The sequence below is a fragment of the Lissotriton vulgaris genome, chromosome 11 (genome assembly GCF_964263255.1).
Source record: "Lissotriton vulgaris chromosome 11, aLisVul1.2, whole genome shotgun sequence".
Taxonomy (NCBI): Eukaryota; Metazoa; Chordata; class Amphibia; order Caudata; family Salamandridae; genus Lissotriton; species Lissotriton vulgaris.
This window is the reverse complement of record NC_141699.1, coordinates 697,076,553-697,102,856: the sequence shown is the minus strand read 5'-3', so window position 1 is coordinate 697,102,856 and position 26,304 is coordinate 697,076,553. Positions and strand designations below refer to the sequence as shown.

Here is a 26,304-nt window from a genome sequence, read left to right as displayed (position 1 = left end):
ACTAATAACAAGCATTTACAATGCAATGGTTTCGCCTTTGTTAAAGTTAGAGCTATTGGCATTGCTCTTGACATTATTTTTATTTATGTATTTTTTAACATAAATAAATGGCATTGCCATTTACAATGCCACTAGCTTTATCTCTCGCAAATGACACACACAGAGCCCCCCCCACACACACAGCCACACAAAGCTCCCCACACACACAGCCGCACAAAGCTCCCCACACACACAGCCGCACAAAGCTCCCCCCACACGCAGCCACACAAAGCTCCCCACACACACAGCCACACAAACCTCCCCACACACACAGCCACACAAACCTCCCCACACACACAGCCACACAGAGCCCTCCACACACACCCACATGGCACAAGCAGGCAACAGGGGCACACTGAGGCACAAGCAGGCAACAGGGGCACACGGACGCACAAGCAGGCAACAGGGGCACACTGAGGCACAAGCAGGCAACAGGGGCACACGGAGGCACAAGCAGGCAACAGGGGCACACGGAGGCACAAGCAGGCAACAGGGGCACAAGCAGGCAACAAGGGCACATGACAATGGGGGTCCCTGGTGAAACGCGCCCTCGCCCCTCACCGGCGGGAAGCCACGCAGAGAGGCGTTTTTGTTTTTCTAAGCCCTATTTGTTTTTTTTCCATCATCCACCGGCCTTTCAGCAGCCTGGGGCTTTCTCTTGAAGTAGTGGGGCAGGGAAGCAAGCACAGCGAGGGGGCAGGGAACTAAAATTAAATTACTAAAAATAAAATATTCCATGTCGCAATTTACCATCACCCAGTCACTCGTTAATGACTAAAAACAGCATCATCGCCTATGTACTAAAGGGAGGAGTAAAGAACCTCAGGATGCCCTTCAGTGTAAAAGTCTTCATTGGCTTAGGGTGCAGGTGAGCCTTACTTTTGTTTGAGAAAATGATTTGAGCAGGCCCTGTCCCGTCCTGATGCTCTATTCATTAGGTAAAGACAGGCACCAAGAAACAAGGTAAAATAATACAATAAGATGCACACATGCCACATCAAAATGTTGCTATGATATTTTTCATCTTGGGGTGCATGATTCATAAGCTGGACTTTATTGCACCCAATAAGTACCATAAAGAGAGAGATAAGGGGCCTAAGATAGAACGTCAAAGGCTTCATTAAACTGGAACGTTTTAAAAATGTTGCTAAAATGTATGTGTTCTTGCTGTTTTCTGCAATCCTGTGGTAGGCATGTTACAGAACAACTGTTGTACTAAAACTGTTTTGCCCCCAAAGCTGCAACGTGCTCTGCCAGAGTCCTTGGATTTGTAGTGTGCATATCTTTTTATCCCTTTGTTGTCCAAAATATACTGGGGTGCGGGGAGTTGCAAATATTGTGTATAAGGGAATAGCGAGCAAGGAAAGAGGACTTTCTCTCGGAGATAAATAACAGGGCAAGTCTTATGAAAAGCTTCCTGTTTATGGCAAAGTTGAAGTTCATCACAATTCCAATGTTCTTCACCTTGGAGGCCATATAAAATCCCCAAGAGGTACACACCATGTAAATAGTAATAACTGGGAAAGTTCTGAGGAGTTTGTAGCTGCTGGCAGCATTCTTGTATCTACCATAAAGGAGTCATGGATGGTCAGAGACTCAAACAGTTGCATAAGCACCTGTTGGCACATCAGCCTCAAATTCCAGACAACATGAACTAAATGTTAAGTTGCTCTGAGAACCAGAACATTTAACAGACCCTGATATCAAACAAAACAACCTAGGTCTGGACTATAGTCTCTATTAACATTAGGAAATTCCTTCTTGGATTGCAACTAGTAGCAACCTGCATGAGTCTCAATCTGAGACCTTAGCTCTCAAATCTCCTAAAAAGGCATCAGTACTTGCATGAGCATTGAAATGATTCTTTACAATTAACATATTTTGGGGCTGAGCAGCATGTAGGGGCATAAAAATTCACTTTCATCTTAGCTGACGGACAGCACCATCACAGTAGAAATATTTCCTACAAAGTTTAGAATGGACTCCAACTGTCATCAACAACTGATGGAATGCAAAAGCGCACAGCAGAATGCACCCAACATATGAATCCTCAAGGCAGCCATTGCCAGGCTCACACGTTTACCAGGTGAACATCCAGGGTGAATTAAGAGATCACAATAAATAGTACAAAGAAACAGCACAATGACATTAAGAACAGTTCGCTGTGGTCCTGCAAACTTCTTTAAAGAACATATACAATGATGTGAAGGTTTTAGAATGCAATTGCATGTATTGTTGGAAAACATCAATAAGGCACTTGAGGATGTCACACCGAACGATGCATAAGTACAATATTGCACAGTGACTTTACTAGTTTGAAAAAACCATAAGTTCTGAAGAATCCATAGATTGATGTTAAATGTTGCATGGATGACTGATGGATGTGTGAAAACGTGTGTGTATGTGTAAAGGATGGATGGATGTATGGAAGGATGAAAGTGTGGATGGATGCAGGTTGCATTGTTGAAAGTGTGAATGGATGAAATGTTGGACGGAAGGACGTATAAAAGAAAATGTAGGTGGATGGATGTATAAAATGTTGCATGGATGAATGATGTATGGATGTGTGAAAAGGTGGTGTGATGAATGATGGGTGGATGGATGAAAGTGTGAGTTAATTGATGGATGTGTGAAAAGGTTGTGTGATGAATGATGGGTGGATGGATGAAAGTGTCGGTGAATTGATGTATAGATAAAATGATGGATGTATGAAGGATGTATGAAGGATGTATGAAGGATGGGTGGAAGAATGAAAGGATGGATAGTTAAAGTTGCATGGATGTATGATGCATGTGTGAAAAGCTATGTAAAAAAAAATTTACACATTAACATTTTTGCATGTAGCTCAATTTGCTATAGAATAATTACATTTGTTGTAGTCTTTTTCAAGTAAAATTGTCCATTAACATATCTTATGTACTCTGTAATAATAATGCAAATACAAGATAAAAAGCTTTAAAAAGTTTTATTTAAGTAAATATATATTTAGTATTATTGTTTGCAAGCAAATTAAACTTTAATTAAAATACTGTATTTTTAGCCTTTTAACTGAAACATAATTTGAATATCTCCCATTTTTAATTAAAGAGAGTCTGTCAAAGAGATAGTCTATCAAACAGAGAGAGAGTCTGTCAAAGAGAGAGAGTCTGTCAAAGAGAGAGTTTGTCAAAGAGAGAGAGAGTCTGTCAAAGAGAGAGAGAGTCTGTCAAAGAGAGAGTCTGTCAAATAGAGAGTCTGTCAAAGAGAGAGAGAGTCTGTCAAAGAGAGAGAGAGTCTGAGAGAGAGAGTCTGTCAAAGAGAGAGTCTGTCAAAGAGAGAGAGAGTCTGTCAAAGAGAGAGAGAGTCTGTCAAAGAGAGTCTGTCAAAGAGAGAGTGTCAAAGAGAGAGAGTCTGTCAAAGAGAGAGAGAGTCTGTCAAAGAGAGAAAGAGTCTGTCAAAGAGAGAGAGAGAGTCTGTTAAAGAGGGAGAGTCTGTTAAAGAGGGAGAGTCTGTCAAAGAGGGAGAGTCCGTCAAAGAGGGAGAGTCTGTCAAAGAGGGAGAGTCTGTCAAAGAGGGAGAGTCTGTCAAAGAGGGAGAGTCTGTCAAAGAGGGAGAGTCTGTCAAAGAGGGAGAGTCTGTCAAAGAGGGAGAGTCTGTCAAAGGGGGAGAGTCTGTCAAAGGGGGAGAGTCCGTCAAAGAGGGAGAGTCTGTCAAAGAGGGAGAGTCTGTCAAAGAGGGAGAGTCTGTCAAAGAGGGAGAGTCTGTCAAAGAGGGAGAGTCTGTCAAAGAGAGAGAGTCTGTCAAAGAGAGAGTCTGTCAAAGAGAGAGAGTCTGTCAAAGAGAGACAGTCTGTGAAAGAGAGACAGTTAGTCAAAGAGAATACAAGATAAAAACCTTTTAAAAATTTTTTTTAAGTAAATATATATTTAGTGTTGTTTGCAACCAAATGAAACTTTAATTAAAATACTGTATTTTTAGCCTTTTTACTGAAACATAATTTGAATATCTCCCATTTTGTACATTGATTTACAGTCAAGTATTGTGTTGTTTTTCACAACTCATGTATTTTCCGTATGTATCCATTTTGTAATATTACATTGACATTTTTGGGCAAGATTGGCATTAGTGCTTCCTGAATGTCGTCAATGTCCGGTGGTATTTGGAAGTAGTCCAGTAGAATATTGTTATCTATTTCGACTGATTGTAAATTTTCTGCATTATCAATATGTACATTTAGTGTACTGTGTTCCTGATTCGCATTTTCGAGGCTATATATAGTCATATTTATTTCTTCTTCTGGCGGTTCTATTTTCTGTGAAGGAAAAAGAATTTAGTTAATTTCATATTTATGAAGTTATTTTATTTCTTTTCTTGTGTTGACCTACGGACAAATTTCTTGATATATGCAGTCTTAAATAATGTTAATAAGTAGTGAAGATAGTTTAAGAAAGGATAGATTGTGAGTACGTATAGTGAAAAGGTATAATAGAGGATTATAGACTGTTTTGTAATGTTATAGATACTTTAGTAAAAATACGTTTTCATAAAGTGGAGAGTATAAGTTAGCTTTATAGTAGTGATTAGTATAATACATAGTGTAGCTTAATGCATTTAGATAGAGAGTATTAGAAGCGATAGTTTGAGTGAATTTTAATTAGTGAATATAGAGTTTGATGGTGTTTGAAGAAGTAGATAGTATAGATTGAGTAGTAGAGCAAGTTATTAATATTTTCATAATTTGTACTTACTTGAAATTGTGTATTCCTTGTTGTGTTTAACATTTTATTGTTGTTAAATTCATGCACTGTCAAGTGCGTCATCTTAATGTAGGATCCAATTTCAATGGGAAAGTCTGTGGCATCTCTCCAAAGAGTTATTTTTACTGAGTCCGTTGTGTCTTTCACAGTTATTGATTTAAGTTTTGTATCTTGTCCGGCAATAACAATTGTTTTTATTTCTTCTTCCTGTAAGATAAAATTGGTAATAGAAATTAAAGAGAGTCTGTCAAAGAGATAGTCTATCAAAGAGAGAGAGAGTCTGTCAAAGAGATAGAGAGTCTGTCAAAGAGATAGAGAGTCTGTCAAAGAGATAGAGAGTCTGTCAAAGAGATAGAGAGTCTGTGAAAGAGAGAGTCTGTTAAATAGAGAGTCTGTCAAAGAGAGAGAGAGTCTGTCAAAGAGAGAGAGAGAGTCTGTCAAAGAGGGAGAGTCTGTCAAAGAGGGATAGTCTGTCAAAGAGGGATAGTCTGTCAAAGAGAGAGAGAGTCTGTCAAAGAGAGAGAGAGTCTGTCAAAGAGAGAGAGAGTCTGTTAAAGAGAGAGAGTCTGTCAAAGAGAGAGCGAGTCTGTCAAAGAGAGAGCGAGTCTGTCAAAGAGAGAGCGAGTCTGTCAAAGAGAGAGGAGTCTGTCAAAGAGAGAGAGTCTGTCAAAGAGAGAGAGGAGTCTGTCAAAGAGAGAGAGAGGAGTCTGTCAAAGAGAGAGAGTCTGTCAAAGAGAGAGAGTCTGTCAAAGAGAGAGGGTCTGTCAAAGAGAGAGGGTCTGTCAAAGAGAGAGGGTCTGTCAAAGAGAGAGTCTGTCAAAGAGAGAGAGAGTCTGTCAAAGAGAGAGAGTTTGTCAAAGAGAGAGAGTCTGTCAAAGAGAGAGTCTGTCAAAGAGAGAGTCTGTCAAAGAGAGAGTGAGTCAAAGAGAGATAGTCAAAGAGAGTCTGTCAAAGAAAGAGAGAGTCTGTCAAAGAAAGAGAGAGTCTGTTAAAGAAAGAGATGGTGTCAAAGAGGGAGATAGTCTGTTAAAGAGAGAAAGTCTGTCAAAGAGAGAGTCTGTCAAAGAGAGGGAGTCAAAGAGAGTCAATGAGAGAGAGTCTGCTCAAAGAGAGAGAGAGTCTGTCAAAGAGAGAGAGACTCTTTGAAAGAGAGAGAGAGGGAGTCAAAGAGAGAGTCAAAGAGAGAGTCAAAGAGATAGTCAAAGAGAGAGTCAAAGAGAGAGAGAGAGTCTGTCAAAGAGAGAGAGAGTCTGTTAAAGAGAGAGAGAGTCTGTAAAGAGAGAGAGAGGGAGTGAAAGAGAGAGTCTGTCAAAGAGAGAGTGTCTGTCAAAGAGAGAGAGAGTCTGTCAAAGAGAGAGAGAGTCTGTCAAAGAGTGAGAGTTTGTCAAAGAGTGAGAGTTTGTCAAAGGTGTAAGTATTGTGTGCAAGACTTTTTGGTATATAGTGTGTGTGTAAAAGGGTGAATTTTTTTTTATAAGCTTACCTCAGCAATAGTCCCAGAAATGCTCATTAATGAGCGTAGTGAAGCTGCTTGTACTGTTTTTATCGGTGATATTGGTGGAGCAGGGGGTTGTAGTATATATTGTGCCTCCTGTATTATTTCTTGAGGTATAGATAAGGGCATCATGCGTGATAGTTTCGTTTGTTTTGTGATGATAATCACATTGTTTTTGGCTAAGAAATTGCGAATCATAATTCCATTCCCTTCTTTCGTTTGCTGGTAAAATGGCTCATTGTAGCACGTTGCTTTAATGCAACTACTTTCATCAGCTAGAGCTAGATGATACATTACTTTGTGCTCTTGTTTAGCATTTGTATAGTTTGTTTTTGTCGAACATTTTATTACGTTGGCTCGGATTGTTTTTTGGTAAGGTTTGTTGTCTTCATGTTTCATTTTTTTTAGGTCTTCTATGGAAATCATCTGAAATGAGAGAAAATGTTAGTACACATTCTGAGCATACATTTTTCCCCTTTTGCTATTACCTGTAATAAAATAGCATGTTAATGAAGTTGTTGCATTTTAAACTGCCACCCATAATGCTTTGTGATCACTGTAATATGATTCTAATGTACCGTAGTGCATGATGTTGTCATTAGTATAGATGTGATCTAGTGTAGAATTGTAGTCTGTTGTGTATTGTTCTATTTTTTGCTGGCATTGAAATTGCTGCAGCATATAATCTAATAGCAAAGTTCTGTTTGGTGACATTTGTGTTAAATCTATATTGAAGTCTCCCATGATGACATATTTTGAATTTGGATACAAGTAAATTATGCTACTTAAAGCTTGTAATAATGTCTGCAAAAGTACATGTGGTGGTTTGTACAGTATAATAAATAAGTATTCAGAATCATTAAGATGCAGAGTGAAAATTAAAAAGTCAATTTCGTGTTGTGTTTGATATATTGGCGATAAAAGCATGTTTTTTTTGTAGTAAATGGCAATACCATGCTTAGTGTGCTGGTTGTGAAATTTATCAAATAATAGTAGGTGATATTGTTCTATTAAGAACGTATTCTTATCTGCTTTTCTAGTTGTGTTGATTTCAGTAAGGCATATAATATCACTGTTCATGATATTTTTGTCTGATTTCATAGCAGTGTAATTTCTTTGCAAGGACCGTATGTTATGGACAATTATATTACACTGTTGTCTATAGCTATGCAATTGTGGTACTGATATTTGTAATAGCATGTGTGTTCTTAAACGTGTCATTTCTTCATGCACTTTTGGATGTACAGCTATTTTGTCTTGCTGAAAGTTTCTAATGTATATGTTGTCTAAAGATTTAGCTCTGCTTAAAGCTACATAATGTAGATGATGTACTTTACTGTTGTTAAAGTGAATGTAAATGGGCTCAATTGTTTCTCCTTGTGTTCTATGTATAGTTCTTGCAGATGATTGTCTCAATGGGAATTGTTTGCGTATAATAGTTATAAATTTCTGTGTATATTGGAAATGCCGTGTAATAGCATGAATGGGTGTCCAATGAGGCAAAATATTACTGTGATATATGTGTTTGTTTTCTTGTCTTGTTAATTTGCCTACTGTTTCTTTATCAAAATTAATCCAAATTACATTTGGGCTGTTATTGATAGTTTCCACAAATTCTACTATACCTGTTGCACCATTTGTTAAACCATCATTGACATTTATATTGTTAGTTAAATCATATCTTAATTGCAATGCAATATGTAATATTGATGGCAGGCTCATTGTTTTAGTAGAATCTGTGGGCAACTGTTTTAGTATTTTTTTTTTTACTGCTTCACTTAAGTCTGCTGCAACTGTATCTATTGCTGTAGCTGTGTAAACTGGGTAATGGGTTATATGTTCTAATAAAACTGCATTATTTACGCTATTGACTTCATTGTTAGTTCCCATAATGTAAGGGATCGTTTTGCTAATGTTTTCAGGTGGCTCTATTTCTCGTGTTTTTATCTGTATAATATCCTCATTTGTTTGTTTCCCTTCTCTTAATCTGTTTAGTAGTTGAGCAAATGGCAAGTCATTTTGTTGTCTCATTATTTTAGTCAACTCAAATAACTTGAAATGTGTCTGCCATAAATTAGTACTTACTGGCCTATATGAATGTTTTGGGTTGTCAAATATGTATGGGTCAAAAACTGGCTTCAATTGGTAAAAGTCTCCAATTGCTAAAATAGATATACCGCCAAAAGGGAGATCAGACATTTTTATCTCTTGCAATCTATTATGTATAAAGTTGAATACATTAGCCCCTACCATTGATATTTCATCAATTATTAGCAATTTAAGATGCATTAGCTGACCTTGTAGTGTGCTTCTATTCTCATGAGTTAGCTGTCTATGAGTTAGTGTTTGTGAAATAGGTATTTTAAAAGTACTATGTAGTGTTTGTCCTTGAATGTTATGTGCTGCTTTGCCAGTTGGAGCTGTAAGCAATACATATATGTTATCTGGGTTTTCTCCTGCTTTTGTATTGTAATAACGTACTAATGTTTGGTAAAGTGCTGTTATAAGGAAACTTTTGCCTACTCCTGCACCACCTGTACAAAATGTGTAGCATGGTGTTTCTTTAGTTTTAACCCAATGCAAATGATGATATATAAAGTTAAGTTGTTCTTCTGTTAGATTTTGCATTATACTATCATATTGTTCTTTTGGCATTATGTTATTGCTTATTGATTCTTCTCTACTTGTACTTCTAATCCCTAAATCAAATGATAGGTCATACAATGGGTTTTCATTATTTTGCACTTCATGGCATATGGTGTTATCTTCTTCTGTATCTATTGGTGGTAGCAATGTATCTAATATACTAGTTTCATTGCTATTAGTTGTTAGTTTTTTATTATGTTTATTATATTTATTATGGTTTGAATCAACTGCATTTTTAAGTTCTAGATAGCGTTCATAATAAGTTCCCTTGTTATTAATTATATTATGTTCATTTCGCCATGGGTAAAAAAGCATGAGCAATTCTCTATAGTAATTTTCTGAGTCATTTTTGATGTTAAATCTGCAATAGCGAATTACTCTTGCTTTTTTTCTTTTTATGCAGTTTGTTTCGTCTACTAAATTTATCTCAAGTTCTTCGTCATCTGAGCTATGAAAGTTATTTTCAATAAGGAAATTGTCATGGCCTGTTTCTTCTTTTCCTTTACATTTTTTCTTTTCATTATACATAGATGCATAGTCAGCTAATGTACATGTTTCTAATTTTACAGGGCGTTTACTATACCTGACTATAATATTATCATATTGTATTTTACAAGACTCATCTGGTAAAGAATTGATAGTTTCGATGTCTTTTAATAAGTATGTACGCTTTTCATTAGGACTTGTATTGATAAATACAAAAGATCTTGAACTTTTCCGTAAAGGAATTTGTAGTATTAGATATGCTGCTTCTTGTGCACTTATTTCTGTACAGTTTAAGAATTTGTTCCCTATATGCTTAAGTTGTTCCTTAATACTTGGATTAGCATGTACTTCTTTAGCAGCTTGGGCAATTAGTTTGCTCATTCCTCGCTGTGATTTACTAATGTATGAAACAATATACACAGCACATGCATATGCATCTAAGATGTATTGTATATCTATGTTTGCTTGCCATGCTTTCAAAATAGTTGGATTGTAGTTATTTATAAAGCATTCAGCTGGTGTTCTTTTCAAGAAAATAGTATTTTTTTGTATAATAGATTGTATACATAAAGTATATTGTTTTAGATCTATGTTCATTGAATGCAAAAACTGTTCAAAAGTATAATTTGAAAATTCTTGGCTATTTATAGTTAGATGTATTAGTTCAATTTGCTGTAAGAGCTCGTTATTTGTTTTGTCTAGCTCTATTGGTTCTAGTATAAAAGTTTCAGGCATTGGATATCTGGGATAATGATATTTGCATGTTCTTTTATGTTTGATACGGCAGTTCTTGGTATGGCCGTGTCTTTGTAGAGGTAGTAAAGACTCTATATCTGGTTCTTCTGTTTTTGCACATGTAACATACTTATTTATGAAAGTAGTGACTTCATCTCTATCAGAAGTTTCATATAGTGGAGCATTTTCTATCCATATTATAGCATGTATATGTGGTGATCCCCGTTGTTGGAATTCCACTCTATAAAAGTAATCAATAATTTTGCCAATTGGATTACTTTCATGCAATAAAACAGAATTAAATAATTTCCGAACTTGAAAGTCAAAATGTCTTGCACATGTAATGGGATTCTGCTGTATTAATTTGCATTTTGTTTCCCATGACATATTGTTAAATTCTTCTTTTGTGCATTCTGGTCTCTTTTCTGTACGTAATAATATGTTAATTAAGTGATACCATTTCGTTTCTGCAGCAGATAACGTTAAAAAAAATGTTGGTAATCCTAATTGTCTAATCATAGCAAAGAGGTCTTTTTTGCATTGCTCCCAATATGGTGGTGAACTACGGATAGTTTTAAGTATTTTGTATCCTTCATTATACTGCAAAATTGTATCTAATTTATTCTTTATGTCTTTGGCAGTTATAATGTTTCCATTATTAAAGTATTTCCTAAGAGATATAAATATTTTGCTCTGTAATTGTTTAATGTGTAATGTTTTTAATTTAAAGAAAAGATTAGTAACACACTTTGCTACTCTTAGATCATTACTTCTTACTTCTGATTGACAGATTGTGCTGTAATGTATTGGGACATGCCTTTCTTCATTAGTCGGCCTTCGTTTCCCGCCAAATATAGTTGGGAATGCCAAATATTCAGAATCTTTGTCTTCATACAGGCCTCTTGGTGTGTTATATTCTGCAGGTGCTAAACTTAAAATATTATTTGTTTCTGTAGTAATAGTTTCATTATCTAACATAGTATCTAAATTTCCTGCTGGAATGTTGTCTGAGGAATCTGACGTATTACTTGTATCTGAAGTCTCATCACAAGAATGTATATCTTGTGTTGTATAATCCCAATCTTCATTAATAGTGATTCCATATTCTTGAAACAAAGTGCTTGTAGTGGCTAAATATAAAGCTGCACGTTTAACTTTGTTTGGTCTAACATTTTCATAATGGGTATAAGATTTATAACTTAATTTCCTTTTTAATTTTATTGGAATTGTCATGTTATCATTAATTTGCCTTGGTAAAACAGTTACTGTTGTCATAACGTCTGCAGGGACATTTACTACTGCACCTGATAGAGATTTTTGGAATCCACGTGGTAATGTTCTAATTTGTAAAAAAGGTATTCTTGGCGATACTAATCTTTCTTCTAAGTTATGCAACTGTAAGACTGGTGGGATATCAGGAAATGTCATCCCATTATATACTGAACATGGAGGTATTTTGTCTTTTGATATATATGTGTAACATGTTCTGCATATGTCATTTGTTCTGTATTTGCTAATATTACATTCTATGAATTTAGCTCTCTTACTAATACTGTGTGTATTTTGAAGACTTTGCTTATGCCAGAGTTGATTGCAAATAGTGCATGTGTACTCGGGTCCATATCTTATTTCTTCCTGAAATATCCTAATTATCTCATTTGTTGTTTGACCTGTTATATGTCTATGATTAAGTTCATTCTCTTTGTTTTGTGTCTGTTTTCTTTTTCTAGTACTGTTTACTTTTAGAATTTCTATATTTGTTGGTTGAATTAGTGATTCAACATTAGCTGTTAATGTGTTTATTATCTCAGTATTGTTAAGAGCTATGTGTGAAGCTAAATAACTGTCTTCTGTTACATGCAGTCTATTGTCCTGACTATTGCTGTTTTGTGTGTTTAGTATTGTATTTTCTACTTGTAAGTTATTCGAAGGAATTTCCCCTAATGCATTTATAGATATATGTGTCGTATGAACATATATGCTTTTTCTCGACTTTACATTTCCTTGTCTATGATTCCGTTGTGTTTGGTATAAACCTTTTTTGCTAATTGTTGTTATGTTCACTGTAGTTAAATCTAAAGTAATACTCTCAGAATTAGTAATTTGTTCTCTATTGCCTAATTTTAGGATGTATTCTATAATAAGATTAATAGAGTCAAGGTTGATAGCAATACATGTTCCATTAGGATGTTGTATTGCATTTTCATTTTGGCTATGTGAATCAAATAGAGAGTATGTATGTAGAGTTTTGAAGACTGAAATTATATATCTACCTATAGAGATCAATATACCAGTTTGTGAATTAATTGTCGAAGTTAGTGCAGATATAAATTTACTATGTAAAGTTTGTGCTGATTTTGTTAGTTCTTCGCTAAAGCATTTTTTGAGCTTTGTAGAATAGATTATGTCATTGCTAACTATGTAATTTGGTAACTTTAGAGGTTGCATACAATCTTGTTCACCGACAGAGTGCATTTCAGTGTACAAAGCATCTCCAAGATTCATAATACAGTGCAAGTCTACACTATCCCAAATATATGCTGGTTTACAGTAGTTCTTTAGAATAGCAAATATACTATTTTGAAGACAATGTGTATAGTGACTAGTTTTATCACTATGTGTATTTTTGTCCTGTGGATGTGTGTTATGTAAAAAGGGAATTTCTTGTGGTGTTTGTGTTAAAATATGTGAATCTATATTGGTATTATTTGTGCTACTTTCCTTGTTCTGCAATGTGCTATTGTGTATATTATCATGAAGTAAACTGTCATTACTTCCAGTAATAAGTTTATATGTATTATAGTAATCACTTGAATATGTGTTTGTATGTACATTACTTGTGTTTATTGTTTGTTGTACATTTATGTGTGTGTTATTAATTACATTAGTAGAATATGTGTTGGTATTTAACTTACTTGCTGGTATTGTTTCTTGTAGATTTATGTGTGTGCTATTAATATGTTGTCTTTCTGTGTTGCTCTTAAGTGTTTTCTTAAGTATACTTGCATATGTGTCAGTAGGAGTAGTCTCTTCTGGTGTATTAGTATATTGTGTTGTGCTGATCTGCTTGCTGTTCTCTTTAGATTGATTATTAGGCCCTGTTGTAGTGAGAATTGCACAGGAATACGTACTAGTACTAGGAGTATTATTTAAAAATGCTAATGGCTGTTCCTTATTCCAAAAAGTTTTTTTTTTAGATTGACATCTTTGAATGATTTTTTTGGCATTTTCTATACGCATTTCAAATGCTTGTGTGAAAAAATTTTCACTACCTTTAGTAGAATACACATAAAATTTTTTCGAAGCTACTGCATTCTTATTTTTTTCATGACGCACCATTGCTTTTTGAAGTGATTCTTTTGTAATCGTACTTATTTGTATTGGAGTTAATTCATACGGCACACAATTCAGGTTTGGTTTCTTAAGATAGTGTGCCAGATTAGTGATGTACTCTAGAAGTTTTTCAAATGTGAACTGTATAGTAATACATGTTCCATTTGGATGAGGCATTCCAGTCTTATCACGACTATGTGAGTCAAATACAAAGTATGAATCATTTTTCTTAAAAATGGAAATAACATAAATTTCCATGCAAAGTATAACACCGGAGTTGGAATCAAGTGCAGGTTTTAATATTTTGTTGAGATTTGGAAACGAAGGGTCACATTGTTGTAATATGTCTCCATAATAAGGTTCTTTAAGTTTAAGAGAATAGATAGTAGTATTGTGTTCAATAAAATTAGGTAACTCATCTGGATGCCTAAGTTGTTCGCTATTAAGTAAATGCATATCTATATATAAAGCATCACCTAATTTCATAATGTAATGCAAGTCTTCTTTAGTCCATGTATGTGCATCTTTGTAATAGTTGTGTATAATTGCAAAAGTACTATTTGGCAAGCATTGATAACCTCTCGAATTGCATGTAAATTTGTCATGACCTTGATGATAATCTGCTGCTAGTATTTGCATGTTAGCTAATCTAATTTATGAAATAATTTGATATCGCTACAGTATTGCTAGATTTTTTTGTTATCCGCGAGTCTATTTTCGTTCTCTTATTTAATCTCTATATATATATATATATATATATATATATATATATATATATATCTATTGCTAATTTATATTTTATTTTGTACTTAACTATAATGCAAGGCAATTAATTGAACACTATTTTTTTGCATTGTATTTTAGGTAGCAGATTTAGATGTATTTTGTTTACAATTTTAGTGATGTACTAGCTATAAGTTATACTATTAGCATATATATATATATATATATTTGGATATATATATGTATATATATATAGTTATTTTACTGTTAAATATATTCCAAGTTACAGGTTGATAGCTTATTTAAAAAACATACTTCTAATTGTATATATTTCCAAACAATTAGCAATTGTCTTTATAAAAGAAATAATTTTCAATGTTAAGTATATAAATATATATATAATTTTTTTAATAACTAATTATATATCTGATTTTGTCTAGTTTTTTTTCTCTAAATCCACTCTATTGTTGTTTTGGACTTGTTTTATAGTTGGAGCTGCTATCAAAAGAAAAAGCAATTACTTTTACTTTTTTGTTAACTATTTTTTTTTCTTAAGATTAATGTTACCTATGGAAATCTTCTATATGATCTTTTCGAATTCTAAGTATATACTATATATATATATATATATATATATATATATATATATATATATATGGGTGTGTGTTGATATGTGTTTTGCTTTTTCCCTTGCTATTTCTATACTTACAAGTCAATAAAGAAGCAAAATAGATACTTTTACCGTGATGATGTTTTCACTGATGTTGTGTCAAAGAATTACGTCTGATGTTATTCAATCAATTGGCAATCTAAGGAAGAATGAAACAAGCATTAATATTGAGTTGACTTATTAATATAATAAAAGCGGCTCGATACTCAAGACTATGTGTAGAAGTTGTATGTGTAGTATGTGTGTGGACTGAGTGAAGCATATTAGTAGTTGTAAATCGAGTATTAGAAGTGTATGTAGTATAGAGTAACTAGTAATGTATAGTAGTAAGGAGGATAAAGTGAGCAAGATAGAGAGAGATGGAGGGCAGGAAGAAGAGATGTTAATAAAGAGGGGTGGTTAGGAAATATTGAGAGTAGTGGAAAGATGAAGAGAAAGATAATGAAAAGAGAGAAGTCTGATAAGGAAGAGAGGATATAGAGGTGTAGAATGTAAGCTACAAAAAAATAGAAATGTAAATTACATGAAGTGATTTTTATGAGAAGTTGTAAAGAGTGTATTAGATGCATTGTTTGTAATTTTAAGCAAGTACAAAGGAATAGGAGAGGTAGTGAGATTAAGGAACACTTAATCCCTTGTTAAATCTAAATAAACAATAGAAGAGACGTTAAATACATCTGAATTTGCCACAGAGACTGAGTGATGCAACTGGGGAATTGCACACTCACTTTAGGTGGAAAAGAAAGCCCTCACACACCGACCTAGTCAGTGTCATGCTTCATCATTGGGCCCCACCAAAGAGGCCGAATGCCTCTTTGGTGTGCTACGACGCCAGAAGACTGCGGAGCAGGTTTTGTGAAAAAGGCATGTTGTGAGTTTTATAATTAAAACTGCCTAATGTGCAAGTAAAAATCTATAATTCTTGATGCTTAGTACACAAATGAAAGAGTTATGTGTCTGAATTTAATGCCCAAGGTAATGGATTTGTTAATTTAAAATACTAATTAGTCAGTCAACATGTTTCATGTTTTACAGTTGTTTACATTTCCTTAGGCATTTATAATGACAGAATTATACCCCGGCGGTATGGACTCTCTAATCGCCCACCCTGACCTGGGGGCGTGAAAGTGAAAATATCAAAAAAATGATTTAGTGCATTAAAAAAAAGGGGAAGAGCAATTGCTCATTCCAAAAGTGTTTGTGCACCTGTAAAAGAAATAACAGACAAACATAAAACTTTCACACAATTAGTTGTAAATATAAGTCATTGCGTTTGTCCAGTGTGTTCTATAGTTGTTGCATAGTGTTCCAAAATAAACACTATAGTTAACATCATCTATATAGCCTTATAGGGATGCTCACACTAACTTAGTGAAGTGGAAAAATGTGTGTAAAGCACACAAAGTAGCTAGAAAGTGTTGATGAAGAGAGGAGACACATAAAAGATCAAGAGGGCTAGAAAGCAAGAAGAGAAGTAAGTGCCGAATGGAGTGAGAAGATAGCAAGTAAAAAAAGTGCAAGATAGAAAGTGAAGACAAGATGGAGACGTAGATAGAGTGTGAAGACAGGAAGGAGAGAGGACATGAGAGAGAGAAAAAGGGAGAGAAGAGGGTGCAGGAGAGAGGGATGGTATAGAGAAAAGAAAGCATAAAGGAGATAGAGATAAGAATGATAGATAGGGAGGAAGAGGAACACGGAGAGTATTAGAAAGAGAAAAAAAAGAAAAAGGAGAGTGCAGGACAGAGAAGCATGATAGATAGAAAAGGAGCTAGAAAAAAGAAAAGAGCAGATGTAATAGGGGGCAGGAAGAAGGAAGAGAGCATAACGGAGAGATATATAGAGAAGAATGAATAAAGAAGTAATTAAAAAAAGGAAGAGAGAGTGCTAAGAAAGAACGGAGTATGCAGAGAGGAGGTGAAAAGAAGTTAGAGAAAGATAAGTAAGAAAGAGGAAGAGAGTGCCGGAGATAGAAGTATGATAGATAAGAAAGTAGAGAGGATGCAAGATAAATGGAGATCATGAGAGAGAACGTAAAATGGGCAAAAGACTGCAGAATGGAGGCAGAGGTCCAAAAATATAAGGAGTGCAAGATGGAAAGGCAGAACAACATAGGGAAGGATATAGAGAGCAAAAGGAAGAGCAAGAAAGAGAGAAAGCAGGAGTTAAAGGGAGGGTGTCCATGAGGGAGAGTGATGGCAAAGGGAAAATAGCAGAAGGGAGATAAAAAAAGAATGATGATAGAGAGTGAGGAAGAAGGAAGGAGAGAGAGCAGATGGAATAGGGGTCAAGAGTAAGAAGAAAGAGAGCAAAAAGGAGAGAGAAAAGAGAAGAGAGTGCAGAATGGAGTCAGAGGGCAAGAAAGAGAAGGAGTGCAAGATGGAAATGTAGCACAATATGGGGAAGGAGATAGAAAGTTAAAGTAAGAGAGAGGGCAAAAGGGAGAGCAAGGGAGAGAGAGAAAAAGCATGATGTAAAGAGAAGGATGGAAGAAAGAAGGTGAGAGGGTAGATGAAGAAAAGCACAAGAGTGTGAATATAAGATGGAGTGGCCAAAATAAAGAGAAATAAAGAAGGAATACAAGATAGCAACATAAGGAGCAGAGAAAGAAAGGAGAGAGATGGAAAGGGTATGCAAGAAGAAGAGAGGGGCAAAAGGTAAGAGCAACAGGGAGAGAGATAAAGATCGAAGGAATAGGAAGAGAGGGCAGGAGAGATAAGCATGATAGAAAAGGATGGAGAGAGCAAGCAGAAAGGAGAAAGGACGCAGGGCGCAAAGGGAGCAGCTTTTTTGCGCAAGCTAAAACCTAATGAGAACTGTAGTGTGAGTTTGGGTCGGCCCTCGTCATTCATTGTCTGGCTCCATAAATTGAGCCTAGCCATTGGACGAGGGGCCTGTCCGTCAATTTAAAGCAGACTCAGGGGCGTTCAAGATTCTTTGGCTTTTGCCGACAAAACGACGCCGGGAACGCCCCCGATTCTAGCCCGGCATTGCCGGGACCTGCCTTTGATGACGTATCAGGTTTCTTTGTCTGTGGCGGAACAAATTGCAGGTAAGCGATGATGTCTTTTGTAATATAAATGACTGTATTTTTTGAATGCCCCATCTGAAATGTTTAATCACGTTTTTTTTTTGTTCTCTGCAGGTATTTTGCGACGGCCCGGTGGGGGGAACAATTTCCGGGCGGGATCCTTGGCTCGCTGTCTGTCTCCGTCTCCATGGTACAAGGGATTTCTTGCAGGTAAGAGATGGTATCTTTTAAGGACAGAGATGGAGAGTGAAGGCAGGAAGGAGATAATACGCAGGAGTAAGAAGAAAGGCAGAAGGTAAAGGAAGAGTAAGAAGTAGGGCATGAGCAGGGAGGGAGAGAGAGCAGATGGAAGAGGGTGCAGGAGAGAGGTATGGTAGAGAGAAAAGAAAGCATAAAAGAGATAGAGAGAAGAATGAAAGATAGGGAGGAAGAGGAACATGGAGAGTATTAGAAAAGAAGGAGAGTGCAGGACAGAGAAGCATGATAGATAGAAAAGGAGCAAGAAGAAAGGAGAGAGCAGATGGAATAGGGGGCAGGAAGAAGAAGGAAGAGAGCAGAAAGGAGAGATATATAGAGAAGAAAGAATAAAGAAGTAATTTAAAAAAAGAAGAGAGTGCAAAAAAAGAACGGAGTACGCAGAGAGGAGGTAAAAAGAAGATAGAGAAAGAGGAAGAGGGTGCAGGAGATAGAAGTATGATCGATAAGGAAGTAAAGAGGACGCAAGATAATGGAGATCATGAGAGAGAACGTAGAAAGGGGAAAAGACTGCAGAATGGAGGCATAGGGCAAAAAATAGAAGGAGTGCAAGATGGAAAGCCAGAACAAGATAGGGAAGGAGATAGAAGTGAAAGTCACAGAGTGCAAAAGGAAGAGCAAGGAAAAGAGAAAGCAGGAGTTAAAGGGAGGTGCATGAGCAAGAAAGAATTAAGAAGGGAGCAGTTGGAAGAGGGGGCAAGAGGGAGAGTGATGGCAAAGGGAAAATAGCAGAAGGGAGATACAAAAAGAATCATGATAGAGAGGGAGGAAGAAGGAAGGAGAGAGAGGAGATGGAATAGGGTGCAGGAGAGAGAAAAAAGAGCAAAAAGGAGAGAGAAGAGAGTGCAGAATGGAGTCAGAGGACAAGAAAGAGAAGGAGTGCAAGATGGAAATGGAGAACAACATAGGGAAGGAGATAGAAAGTGAAAGTAAAAGAGAGGGCAAAAGGGAGAGCAAAGGAGAGAGAAAATGCATGAGGTAAAGAGAGGGTGGGAAGGAGGGCATGAGCAAGAAATAAGTAAGAATGGAGCAGTTGGAAGAGGGTGCAAGAGGGATATTGATGACAAAGAGAAAAGAGCAGAAAGGAGGGAGATAAAAAGAGAAGCATAATCGAGTGGGAGCTAGAAGGAAAGAGAGAGCAGTTGAAATAGGGGGTAGTAGGGAGAAGGAGAGAGCAGAAAGGAGAGATATATATAGGAGAGCAATAAAGAGAGCAGGAGGGAACAGATTGTGATGGAAGAAAGAAGGTGAGTATAGATGAAAAAAAGCACAAGATTGTGAATGTAAGATGGAGTGGGCAAAATAAAGAGAAATAAAGAAGGAATACAAGATAGCAACATAAGGAGGAGAGAAAGAAAGGAGAGAGATGGAAAGAGTATGCAAGAAGAAGAGAGGGGCAAAGGGTAAGAGCATGCGAGAGAGAGATAAAGATAGGAATAGGAAAAGAGATGGCAGGAGAGATAAGCATGATAGAAAAGGGAGAGAGGAAGCAGAAAGGAGAAAGAACGCCGGAAATAGAGAGATAAAGAATGAATTCAAGAGACAGCTACATTTAGGAAGTAGAGAAAGAAAGGAGAGAGATGGAAAGGGTATGCAAGAAGAAGAGGGGCAAAAGGTAAGAGAGCAAGAGGGAGAGAGATAAAGATAAAAGGAATAGGAAAAGAGAGGGAAGGAGAGATAAGCATAATAGATAAGTATGGAGAGAGCAAGCATAAGTAGAGAGAGCAAGCTGAGACGCAAGCTAGAAAGAGCATCAGAGAGAAGGTAAGGAGGAGTAAAAGTGAGAGCAGAATAGAGTGAGTAAAAGAAAGTGCATGATAGAAAGAAAGAGAAGAGGGGAATATAGGAGAGAGTGTAGGGGCAAAAGGTAAGAGCATGCAAAGAGAGATAAAGATAGGAATAGGAAAAGAGATGGCAGGAGAGATAAGCATGATAGAAAAGGGAGAGAGGAAGCAGAAAGGAGAAAGGACGCAGGAAATAGAGAGATAAAGAATAAATTCAAGAGACAGCTACATTTAGGAAGTAGAGAAAGAAAGGAGAGAGATGGAAAGGGTATGCAAGAAAAAGAGGGTCAAAAGATAAGATAGCAAGAGGGAGAGAGATAAAGATAGAAGGAATAGGAAAAGAGAGGGAAGGAGAGATAAGCATAATAGATAAGTAGGGAGAGAGCAAGCATAAGTAGAGAGAGCAAGCTGAGACGCAAGCTAGAAAGAGCATCAGAGAGAAGGTAAGGAGGAGTAAAAGTGAGAGCAGAATAGAGTGAGTAAAAGAAAGTGCATGATAGAAAGAAAGAAAAGAGGGGAATACAGGAGAGAGTGTAGAAGAGAAAGGATGCAAAAGAGGGAGAGGAAAAAAAAGAAGGAAAGTAGGAGAAAGTGAGGAAAGAATAGAGCAGGAGTAAATAAAATAGAAAGACTGCTGGCAAAATCATGAATGAGATGCAGAGTAAATGCAAGAGAGAGGAAAGGCAAGAATGCAAAATTGAAAGGGAAGGCAAGAGAAAGATGTATATATGTTGCATGTGCTGTCTCAGTATCTAATCATTTGCTCATCTCCAAACTAAATCAAATGTTGTTTATGAGGCAAACTTGTGTATATCCAGCAAAGAATGCCCAGTACAGACAGAAAGAACAAAGTCTTAGTTATAAGTTTTCCTTTACCTTTGACCTCTCTCCTGATTACGACCTCACCAGTGCTGCTTTCATCTCCAAAGTAAATTAAATGTTGTTTATGAGGCAAACTTTTGTGTATAACTATCTAGCAAAGAATGCCCAGTACAGACAGGAAGTACTACCCAAAAATGTCTAAAGTAAAACAAGTTTTAAGTATTAACGTACCGTGTTGAATGAACGAATTTGAAAGATGTGTCCGCGATGGGGCAGTTGCACCAAATGGCAAATTTTTTGTCCTGTAAAAGCAAAATATACCGTTAGCAAAAGTTTGAGAAGAGTGAGGACATTTGTGTGAAGTATATTCGAAGTTGTAAATAGAGAATTAGAAGCAGTATGTATTATAGAGTAACTAGTATAGTAGTAAAGACTATAAAATAACAAGGTGGAAAGAGATAGAGGTCAGGAAGAAGAGAGAGATGGATAGAAAGAGGGGAAGATAGGCAAAAAGAAAAGGAGTGAAAATAAAAAAGGAGAAGGATGATGAACAGCGCAAGTTAAAAAGAAGCTTGATATGGAGAGAATGCAAAGAAGTGAAAAGACGACAAAAATAAAGACAAAAATAAAGAAGTAAGAGTGCAGGAAATTGAAGTATGATAGATAAAGAGTGAAGCATAATAGAGAGGGAGCAAGAAGGAAGGAGAGAGCAGCTGGTAATTGAAAAAAGGAAGAGAGAGTGCAAGAGAGAACGTGAGGAACTTTTTTGGACAAAAGAATGTTAAAAAGGGTATATAAAGAAGAAAACCACAAGAGTGTGAAAGTAAGATAGGTAGAGTGTGCAAAATTGCGAGAAATAAAGAAGGAATACAAAAGAGCGAGATATAAGGAGGAGAGAAAGAAGGAGTGGTGGAAAGTGTCTGGAAGAAGAGAGGGGCAAAATGTTAAGATATCAAGAGAGTGAGAGAAATAAAGATAGAAGGAATAGGAAAAGAGAAGGTAAAAGAGATAAGCATAATAGATAAGTCGGGAGATAGCAAGCAGAAGGGGGAGGACGCAAAAAATAGAGAGCACGAGAGAGAAGAAAAGGATGGGTAAAAAAGAGAGCTGAATAGAGATGGAGTAAAAGAAAGTGTGCAAGAGAGTGAGAGAAATAAAGATAGAAGGAATAGGAAAAGAGAAGGTAAAAGAGATAAGCATAATAGATAAGTCGGGAGATAGCAAGCAGAAGGGGGAGGACGCAAAAAATAGAGAGCACGAGAGAGAAGAAAAGGATGGGTAAAAGTGAGAGCTGAATAGAGATGGAGTAAAAGAAAGTGTGCATGATAGAAGGGAAGAAGATTAAAACAGGAGAGAGAAGGTATAAGAGAGGGCATGAAAAAAAGAGGGAAAAGAGAAGAAGAAAGAAAGTAGGTGCAATAGTGAGGGAAGAATAGAGCAGGAGTAAATTAAAGAGAAAGACTGATGGCAAAATGGGAAAGGAGATGCAGAGTAAATGCAAAAGAGATAAAGGCAAAAATGCAAAATTGAATTGTAAGTCAAGAGAGTGAAATGTATGTATGTTGCATGTGCTAGCTTAGTATGTAAGCATTTGCTGCCGGGACCTGTAAAGAAGGTGGGGATGAATATATAGGGTGAGGGCAGAAGAGTGAGAATGCAGGAGAGAGAAGGAGAGCAAAAGAAAGAGAAAGTCGGAGAAAAGGAGAGAAGAATAATGCGAGAGTGAAAGAAAGGACATTGAATGTAAAATTGTGAAGGAGATGCAGAGTAAATGCAGAAGAGAGACATAAGGAAAGGCAAGAAAGAAATTGAAAGGGAAGGCAGGAAATAAAGAGATCTATGTATATTGCGTGTGGTAAATGAGTCAAAGCATTCCCTACAGGGACCTTTCCAAAAAGTGTTTGTTATAAGTTTTACTTCTCTGTTGATTCCAACTTTACCAGTGGCACTCTTGTACAAAAGCATAAGATGTGCTTTATGAGCGAAATTTTGTGTATAAGTATACAGCAAAGAATGCTTAGTACAAACAGCAATTATTAAAAAACGAAATGTATTAAGTAAAATAAATAAAGTATTAACATACCGTGTTTATATAACGAATTTCAAATTGTGTAGTCGATGGGTCAGTTGCAACAAACGTGTACTTTTTTATCCTACAAAACAAAAATAGCATTAGCAAAATATTATGAGTGCAGGCCAAAAAAGCAGTGATTTTCTCATTCAAACTGTGCAAATTGAATCTTAGCCAAAGCTTTGCGTACTAGCAATTAATGCGTTCTAATGTAATAGTATGGCAATTATTTGCGTCACGTTACTGGTTTGTATGTGCCTTTAAAAATATAGAAATCCGCGCATGCACGTTGTGAAAAAAAAAAAGAAGGAATGTTGTCAGTGTTTTATTTAATTTCTCGCATCGTGCAAAGCAGTTTGTGAACTAAAGTTGTAACTGAACATATATATATATGTGTGTGTGAAAGATTAGTCTTACCTAAATCAGTGAAATGGATTAACAAAAAACATGGTGAAATTGGCCAAATGTATATACAACACAATTGAATTGTAAAGTGATACGTATTCTTACTGCAAATTAGTTTTACAGAAAGGCATACTTACATGCGCAAACATTTTCATCCTAAATGCACAGTTTGCAAACATTTATATCGTAAATGTACCTATTGGCGATGTATGAAAAAGAACTCAAAGGCATTAAACAAAAACATGGGGAAATTGGGAATATGTATATGCAAGACAATTTAAATCTAAAGTAATACGTATTATTACTGATTTGTTTGCACGTATAAAAACTGTAAAATGTGCTCGTAATACCGTTGCTCAAAAGAACAGATTACTTTCACAGAAAGGCCTGAACTTACATGCGCAAACATTTTCATCCTAAATGCAGTTTGCCGATGTATAACTTTGTACTGAAAGTCGTCGTGTCTCACATTATCCTAACTGTTCTTTATGTTCAAAGTAAATGTAACGTGCCTTCATGCTCTGACTAAATCTAGTGTTGCGACAAACACATGCTTGTGCTCATCTAACTCTCAGCCCTACGATTTGAGCATATTAAATAAAAAAAGGGGACAAATTACTTTCACAGAAAGGGCTAAACTTACATGCGCAAACATTATCCTCCTTTATGCAGTTTGCCAATGTATAACTTTGCACTGAAAGTCGGCGTGTCTCACCTTATCCTAACTGTTCTTTATGCTCTCAGTAAATGTAACGGGCCTTGATGCAATGACTAAATTTAGTGTTGCGACAAACACATGCTTGTGCCCATCTAACTCTCAGCCCTACGATTTGAGCATATGAAATACAATCTGGCATCGCACAAACAAGGCACCCAAAATGTACATAATGACGAATTGCATTAAACAGCAAGGCCTTACAAAGTAAGCATGTGTAAAGGCCATGAATAAAGTAGACATGCGCAACCATTGAAATCGTAAATCTACCTACATTTTTCTCCTAAATGCAGTTTTCCGATGTATAACTTTGCATTAAAACTCGTCGGTCTCACCTTATCCTAACTTCTTTATGCTCTCAGTATAAAATCTGGGACAAATGACTTTCACAGAAAGATAGAAACTTACATGCGCAAACATTTTCCTCCTAAATGCAGTTTGCCGATGTATAACTTTGCACTCAAAGTCGTCGTGTCTCACCTTATCCTAACTGTTCTTTATGCTCTCAGTAAATGTAACGGGCCTTCATGCTCTGACGAAATCTAGTGTTGCGACAAACACATGCTTGTGCTCATCTAACTCTCAGCCCTACGATTTGAGCATATGAACTAAAAAAGGGGACAAATTATTTTCACAGAAAGGGCTAAACTTACCTGCGCAAACATTTCCCTCCTAAATGCAGTTTGCCGATGTATTAGTTAGCCCTGAAAGTCGTCGTGTCTCACCTTATCCTAACTGTTCTTTATGCTGTCAGTAAATGTAACTGGCCTTCATGCTGTGACTAAATCGAGTGTTGCGACAAACACATGCTTGTGTTCAGTTAACTCAGCTCAACAATTTGAGCATATGAAATAAAATCTGGCATCGCACAAAGAAGGCATCCCAAATGTACATAATGACGAATTGCATTAAACAGCAAGGCCTTACAAAGTAAGCATGTGTTCGAATTTTCAAAGGCCATCAATAAAGTAGACATGCGCAAACATTTATATCGTAAATCTACCTACATTTTCCTCCTACATGCACAGTTTGCCGATGTATAACTTTGCACTGAAAGTCGTCGGTCTCACCTTATCCTAACTGTTCTTTATGCTCTCAGTAAATGTAACAGGCCTTCGTGCTTTGACTAAATCTAGTGTTGCGACAAATACATGCTTGTGGTCAGCTAACTCAGCCCCACTATTTATGCATATTAAATAAAATGTGGCATCGCACAAACAAGGCATCCAAAAAGTTCATGAATAAAGGAGACATCCGACAACATTTATATCGTAAATGTACCTATTGCCAATGTACCAAAAAGAACTCAAACGCATTAAAGAAAAAAATGGTGAAATTGGACAAACGTAAAGGCAACAAAATTTAATTCTAAAGTGATTCATATTATTACTACTTTGTTGCGCGTGTAAAACTGAAAATTGTAGTCGTAATACCGCTGCTCAAAAGGACAAATTACTTTCACAGACAGGAAGGAACTTACAGTTTATGTCGAAAGGCTCCAGTCCGCTGTCTCGAAGTATACCTCCTGAGATCGGTCGAGAAATCGAGAGGCTCCAGTCCACTGTCACGAAGTATACCTTCTGAGCTCGCTCGAAGAAATGTTTCTTTCCGTGGCTGTAGTCCTTTACATACTGTGGAAGACAAAAAAAACGGCAGTTAGTTCATTAAATAACAAAAGACTTGCAAAGTTTGTTGTTAAGAACATGTAGGTGAGATGTTGTTTAGGATGTTGCTGTCTCGACATATGTAAATTGCCGATAGGAGGCTGTCTGGCCGAATGAAAAGGTCATGGATGCTGTGACTCGTTAGAGTACTTAGTGGCAATGTGCGACTTTTGCCGATCTTGAATATCAAAGCTTAGTGGTAGACGAGTTGGCGCCACGCTGCCTGCAAATACAAAAAGAAGTGCTGGTGAATATCATTTTGTTAAAGTAGAAAAACACGATAGCTCTTTCCAATAATTCCCTACACAGAAAGCACACGATATAAAATAACTATTAAAGTAAGCATAATAGAATTACGACACCACGCCGCCGACATATTCCTGCAAATAAAGGGAAAGAAATGAAGTTAGAAATTACTTTTGAAACGTAACAAAACACACCGGGTATTCGAAAGTGACAGTAATTCTTTAGTTACCAAAAACATCGCTTACCTGCAAGTCGTCACGCCACGGATGAGACCCGACACGGAAACACTAGAGAGAACAGGAAAAAAGAAACATCAGAAGAACATAAACAAAATAGCCCGAACACCTGTTACGTTAAATCTACAACACCTGTAATAAAATACAAATTACATTTGAATCTATCTACACCGAGTCGCACTAAGACATGACAACAGCGCTTACCTTAAAGTTGT

The 26,304-nt window shown here is 36.4% G+C and overlaps 1 protein-coding gene across 1 annotated transcript; it reads right to left on the bottom strand.

The window, feature by feature from the left end:
- Positions 1 to 3,959: 3,959 nt before the first annotated feature.
- Positions 3,960 to 26,012, bottom strand: LOC147683340 (uncharacterized). The gene is made up of 7 exons (XM_086943777.1): positions 25,424 to 26,012; positions 22,836 to 22,905; positions 20,984 to 21,054; positions 14,936 to 15,002; positions 6,259 to 6,696; positions 4,767 to 4,982; positions 3,960 to 4,330 (listed from the first exon to the last, which is right to left on the bottom strand). The coding sequence occupies exons 5-7, from the start codon at positions 6,694 to 6,696 to the stop codon at positions 4,070 to 4,072; spliced, it is 915 nt and encodes a 304-aa protein (XP_086799903.1). The 5' UTR covers positions 14,936 to 15,002; positions 20,984 to 21,054; positions 22,836 to 22,905; positions 25,424 to 26,012; the 3' UTR covers positions 3,960 to 4,069.
- Positions 26,013 to 26,304: the final 292 nt, after the last annotated feature.